This window comes from Lynx canadensis, chromosome C1 (genome assembly GCF_007474595.2).
Source record: "Lynx canadensis isolate LIC74 chromosome C1, mLynCan4.pri.v2, whole genome shotgun sequence".
NCBI classification, from domain to species: Eukaryota; Metazoa; Chordata; class Mammalia; order Carnivora; family Felidae; genus Lynx; species Lynx canadensis.
The window spans coordinates 99,172,523-99,178,731 of record NC_044310.1 but is presented as its reverse complement, the minus strand read 5'-3'; the positions used below and the strand labels follow the sequence as shown (position 1 = coordinate 99,178,731).

The window sequence follows — 6,209 nt, the reverse complement described above, 5'->3', positions numbered from 1 at the left end:
GAAGGGAGGGGGGTTACACTCACTCTTCGAGAACAGGTGTTTTCAGACTTGACCCTGATGTAAACAGGTCTCTCTTACCTTTTTCTTTAAGTGCCTTCTGGCACCTAAGCTCTTTCTGCAATGGAGCCGTCTGATGCTACATTAGGAACGAGCTATGTGATAGGGAAGCGCTTTGTGATACACGGGCCACGAGACCGTGTAGGCCTGCTTCTCAGACCTTGGTCTAGAGACGCTTGAGGCTGCTGTGGTGGGGACCCGGGGGCTGTGCCAGCTTGACAAGAGGGTATGGTACTAAGGCACTGAATCCTTCACAGGACATGTGCCTCCATCAAGGAGCAGATGTGAGACAGCTGGAGTTGCAGCCACATCACTCACCCTGAGGTAGGTCCACAAATGCATCTACTCAGAACAAAAGAGCCAGGGCACAAAGTTCCCCCTCAACAGCGGTTCTCAAACTTGAATGGGACTCAGAATCGCCTAGAGAGCTTTTATACAACCAGAGGACTGGTTAGCTTTGGTTCGGGGGGTCTGGGTTTGCCGTGCCAACAAGTTCCTGGCTGTTGAAGTAGCCAGTACAGGGATGCGCGCAGAGAACCACACTCTGACATCAGGGCCACGAAGGTGATGAGGGCACAAGATCGATTCCGTTATAATAGCCATCTTTATTTGTAAAAATCCAGATATAAAATGTATTCTTTCAGTCTTTCCAAGTTTTCCTTTTTACAAAAACAAAAAGGCACATAAAAACCTTCCCCGCTGTCATTCCCATAGACGGTGTTTGTCAGGCAGCCCTCCCCCCTCCCCCCCCCTGTATAGCTACATGCTTCATTCCGGGACGTCTCGCTTCCCCCACATGCTTCGGTGCTTTCCTACCAGGGTAGAGTTCCGAATTCCAAGACTGAAGTACACAAAGAGGGCGTGGGGGGTGGGTGCAGGTGCGTGGTAGGATGCTCCACGGCGTGCAGGACACGGGGGGCCTAGTAGTAGGTTTCCTTCTCTACCCAGCCTATAGGCAGCAAAGAGAGACAAGACACTTGCAGTAAGTCCTGGCTCTAGGGCACAGTGGGAGAAAGTGTTGAGGAGTGACCTGGGGGTGGGTGACGAAGCTCGGGGGGGGGGTCACTCAAATTCGGCATTAGACCTCAACTCTCTTTGTTTTTAGAAGGAAAATGTTAATTAGGAAGATGGTTTAGGTTTCTGCCCAACTTTCCACTGGATCGTATTTGGTTTGTAGTCTAAAATACGATCGGTTCTGAAACCTCAATGGAGATCGTGAGGATGGGACTATAGCGTTGGGCAGTTTGCAGTTGGCTGGTCCAATGGCCTGGGCCGAGCCCAGACACTTCAGAGGAAATAAAAGACACAGAAATACCGCCTCTCCCACAACCCTGCTGAAGGTAAGATGAAATTACCGCCAGGGCGTCGCCTGATGATGAGTTTTCGGACTTCGTCGTACACGAAGATGAGAAGAGAGTAGGGGAAGGCACAGAACCACCAGGTAGGTCTGGAAACAGAATCAGGTACTAATTTATACATGAACACAAGTCAAAGGAAAGAGAAACGACATATCACCCAGGACAGTGGAATAGCCTGGAAGGAGGAGCCAAGTATAATCATGGTTAACTATTGAGCCATTAGCACAGAACACACAGAAAGGTCTTAAGAACAGAATGCTGCTCCCTGCGCCCAGGGCCTGGAGAGGCTCAGGAAACCAGACTGCAGACTTTATGAAGGAATCCCCTTTTACAAGTTTGGTTTATAGGGTAAGTTGAGATTTTCTGTTGACCATCCCTCAGCAAATGGGCATTTACTTTCTTCCCCTCTAAAGTGTTTGAGGAACTTGAGTGTGGTATATATATATTATATCTAACGTCCTGGCATCTGAAGATAAAGCACTGCCAGAGTAGATCAGAACCATGTATCCATCCCTTGAATTCAGTCAGCTGGGTGCTGAATCCCAGCGCCAGGGAATGAATAAAGCTGAGCCCTAATAGAGAACAGAGCTTTGGGAGCCCAGCGGCTGCTGCCACATCCCCAGCCTGGAGACAGGCACCCTGGACAGCCCTGTCAAGGGCCATGCTTTCCTGACTACCAACTTCTGCAGTCAACAGAGGAAGGCGTTCCCAGGGCAGAAGCCTGGCAATCTCTTCTTCCTGGCGCTAGAGGTCTTCCTCCACAGCTAAGAGATGATCTCCTTTGGCTCGGTCGCCCAGAGTAACTGAACCACCTTCCTAACTGGGTAGAACCTGTTGGGAACAAACTCTCTAGGCACAGCAAAGGAGGTCCTGAGGCCCTACTCTATTTCAGTGTGACTCTCCACTTCAGGCTTTGAGAGAGCTCGGTGGTTCTCCTGGCCTCCTCTTGACAAACAGTGGGCTCAAGCAGACAGAATTCCCCTCGGACAAGGCCTGCCCCTGTTGTACGCCAGCTCTGTGCAGGGTGCTGGGGACGCGAAGTCAAACAAGATAGCCCATGCCTTAAAGATTACAATCTAGGGAGGAGTAGACGTGACCAGTAATACCAAAGAAGGGGTGTACCTGCACATGTCTGAGGGGGGTGAGCTCCAGGGCAATCAGCCCTGAAGGATTACCCAGACCGATGGGGTGGGGGGTGGGGAAACATCCTGACCAAGTACATGTGCAGGGGAAGAGAGTATCGAATTCACCTACAGAAACTTGCATGGCTACAAGAATGGCTACAAGAGAAGGCTAGAAAGACCGCTTAGATGCTAATGAGACAGACCCTAGATGCCAGGCCAGCCTTGCACCGAGGATGTCTGCAGTGACAAGATGTCAGTGAGGCCCATGGGGCTTGGCTGGGGTCAATGGAAGAAGTGTCGGCTACAAGCCAGGTGGGATAGGTCTGAGAGAGGCTGGGGAGACTTCGGCATCAAAAGCTCATGTTGTACAGGGGCCACATTCTGTGCCTTAGCATCTTTTCATCAAATGCAGTCGCTCAACCTCAACCAGTGAGTAGACCCCACCCAACACCTTCTGTTTCTAAAAGTACCAAAATTTGGACCTCTGATAAACCCGAATTTTTTGCATACGGGGGTTTACCACAAAGTCCTTCACTGTGTTTTAAAAAGGCCAGTTTGGGGGCGCCTGGGTGGCGCAGTCGGTTAAGCGTCCGACTTCAGCCAGGTCACGATCTCGCGGTCCGTGAGTTCGAGCCCCGCGCCGGGCTCTGGGCTGATGGCTCGGAGCCTGGAGCCTGTTTCCGATTCTGTGTCTCCCTCTCTCTCTCTGCCCCTCCCCCGTTCATGCTCTGTCTCTCTCTGTCCCAAAAATAAATAAACGTTGAAAAAAAAAAAAAAAAAATTTAAAAAGGCCAGTTTGGTTCTGAGCAAAGACCAGCGGCCAGCTTTCTTTGGTCCCCTCCCCCCGTGATCCACCTCAAGCCCGCTTCTCCCACCTCCTTCCTGGGAAAGCAGAGGATTCAGAGGCCCACGACGGCTGGGGCCTGTGGTGGGAACACACAGGGGCTAGGGAAAGCAAATCAAGATCTGAACCTGATCCCCAAACCCCAGGGTACATCTGGTCCACCTCTAATGACAACTGGACTGGCACCATGGGGCACGCAAGCACTCACGCGGTTGGCCGGTGAGCGATCTGGTACCGTGGTACCAGAGCCTGTTTAGCCAAAGCCTGAGCACTGGCCAGTCCTTCCTAATTTCCAGTCCAGAGGAATTCTGTACGCACCACCCCCAATTCCTGACAATAGTAGCTACAGGCACACGTCACGAGAGGAAACGCTCCACGTCTATCTCGCACTTTGTGGAGGTAGAAGAGGAGCGACTTACTTGAGGGGGTACATCCTCAGGGCCACGCCCATTCCAGGGCAGTAGGAAAGGAAGGCAGCAAGGGCCGTCTCTTCAAAGAGGCCGAATATTAAGATCTTGTTCCTAAAGAATCAAGGGGAGAGAAAGCTTAAGGACACAAACAGAAGTTTATCTTCGAAAGCCATCCATATGTCAAAGGGCAGATCGAGGTCTCTGTGTAAGAGCTATACTCAGGAACGTGAGGGCAGATGAAAAAAAAAAAAAAAAGAAAATCACAATTTGCTTCCTAAATCTCCAAGAGCGAGATTCCAGAAACTGCCATGTGTCAGGTGCCGGGGTTTTGCAGAGTTGAGAAATCCCCAGACCCCTTGGGTGAGGGCCCCGAGCGTTCCCTACTCACTTCATCCCCTGCTGGAAGACGGAGTTCCTCCGGGTCTTACAGATGACCAGGTCAGCCCACTGCACCACCACGATGCTGACGAAGAAGGCCGTGTGGCAAGTGAACTCCACGATCTTCCTCTGTTCGTACGTCTGGGACACGGAAGGCAGCCAGGTAAGCTTGGCCCGCGGCCCGCACGGCCGATGGCTGAGTGGCCACCGTCCCCCCCCGGGGGCTGGAGGGTCCTCCCACTGGCCAGACCCGTGCTCACCCACTGCTGCCCGTAGCTGTCCTCTACGTCGTTGATCCAGCGGTCATCCCAGTCCACGCGGAGCCCCAGCAGGTGGGTCGGGAGGAAGCCGTTCTCAGCCAGGATCACGAAGTAAGTGAAGAAGCCTCCCAGCGCCTGGATCATCCCTGCAAGTGCGGAAAAACGCCTTTAACCTGGTCTGGGGCATCTGCACGCACTTCACCTGACTGCCTTCAGGGCGGTCTTGGTCACCAGTTGACAGATGACAGGGAGTATGGAGGACCACAGGGACACATCCCTCACCCAGCGCCCTCTTCTCTTTTTGAGTCACTTTTCAGGGCTTTAAAAGACGACACACAGGTCTCACTCGGAGACATGTGGCCCCCCGGCTCTGACTTCATCATCTGCCTCTACCAGGGCACAGCCTTTCAGGGGAAAATGCTTCCCTATGTTTTAATCTCTGCTACATGGAGACTTCTTTCCCCATCTCTTTTTCCCATATTTGAAATAGTGACCGGGGCACTTTCTGACCCAACCCTCCCCCTCCTTCCTTTTCAGGGCCCTTCGCTTCTCCCCTGGCATCTGGTCTCGCCACACTGCCCTGAATTCCCCAGGGCACGTTTCCTCCTATGCTCCGGACCTCCTTAAAATGAGGTCTCCGAGACCACCTGTTAGCTCCACCGGTGGAGCAGAGATCAAGCCCGGTGCGGGGTCACCATGTGGTGGTAACCAGCCAGCCAAAGTTTCAAGCTCATGCAACTTCGTCAAAGCCTAACTCTCTATCCAAATCCATGGCCAGTACTACGTACCCCCGGGAACGACTGCCTCTGAATGACCTGTGCCTGGCGAGCTGAGGGACCGCTGAGCCCAGGCTGAAGAACTACGGTTTCCACTAAGAAGTAACTGGGCAGACAGCAGAAGATTTCTTCTCACTCAAGAGGATTTTGTACAAAAGCTCCCCTGAGTCTCACACTGTTTCCTGGCTCTTGCTAGATCTGAAGTCCCCCAAAGCAAGCCCCTAGGCCGCCCCCACCACGACAGACGCTCCCTGCTCAGTGCCGGTGTCCGGGGACAGTGGCTCACCAATCTGCCCGTAGGCCATGCTGATCAGCCGCTCGTTCACAAGCTTGTCCGTCTTGGGGTTTCTGGGCTGTCTCTTCATGATGTCGCTCTCAGCTTGCTCGTAAGCCAGGGAGATGGCAGGAACCTGGGGTGGGGGGAGGGAGGGAGGAGTATAAACGTCATCAGATACCAGGAAGCTGACTTCGTGAACCTTCCTTGCCCTCTCCCTTTTAAAACCGTTCTTTGTACCATGAGATGTTATTACCAGTCCCATCAAAAAAAAGAAAAAGAATCTTCCCTTTTATATAACGTTGCTCTCTGACAAACAGGCGCTGACAGTTGCCTCGGAGAAGGAGTGAGAACACGGCTTCCCGGAGGCCGTGACGCACACCGGTGTCACTACAGCGAGCCGCCACAGCCTCGTGGACGCCAGCAAGCAGCCGTAGGTGAGACAGGGCCTGAGCTGTGAGAATCACTCACCATGTCCGTGCCCAAGTCAATGCAGAGGATGGTGACGGTCCCCAGTGGTAGTGGAATGTTTGCAATAATAAATATCAGGAAGGGGGTGATCTCTGGAATGTTACTGGTCAGGGTGTAGGCAATGGATTTCTTCAAGTTATCAAAGATCAGACGACCTGGGAATGCAAGAGTTTGTTTCACCGTGTAGCTCAAAAGAGATGGGCAGGCCGGAAACGGCTACAGACTGACAGCAACGGGAGGAGTTTCTGGGGGACGCT

General features: G+C 52.7%; 1 protein-coding gene across 2 annotated transcripts in view; it reads right to left on the bottom strand.

Moving 5' to 3' along the window:
* Window positions 1-730: 730 nt before the first annotated feature.
* The window catches only part of ATP1A1 (ATPase Na+/K+ transporting subunit alpha 1), a 30,144-nt gene continuing 24,665 nt past the window's right edge, over window positions 731-6,209 (bottom strand). For both annotated transcript variants that reach the window (XM_030324046.1, XM_030324045.1), the window contains exons 17-23: window positions 5,953-6,107; window positions 5,494-5,617; window positions 4,432-4,577; window positions 4,182-4,312; window positions 3,803-3,904; window positions 1,413-1,504; window positions 731-1,006 (exon numbers count right to left, since the gene is read on the bottom strand). In XM_030324046.1, coding sequence (XP_030179906.1) covers window positions 978-1,006; window positions 1,413-1,504; window positions 3,803-3,904; window positions 4,182-4,312; window positions 4,432-4,577; window positions 5,494-5,617; window positions 5,953-6,107 — 779 coding nt within the window. In that variant the 3' untranslated portion in view covers window positions 731-977. The remainder of the gene's footprint in view (window positions 1,007-1,412; window positions 1,505-3,802; window positions 3,905-4,181; window positions 4,313-4,431; window positions 4,578-5,493; window positions 5,618-5,952; window positions 6,108-6,209) is intronic.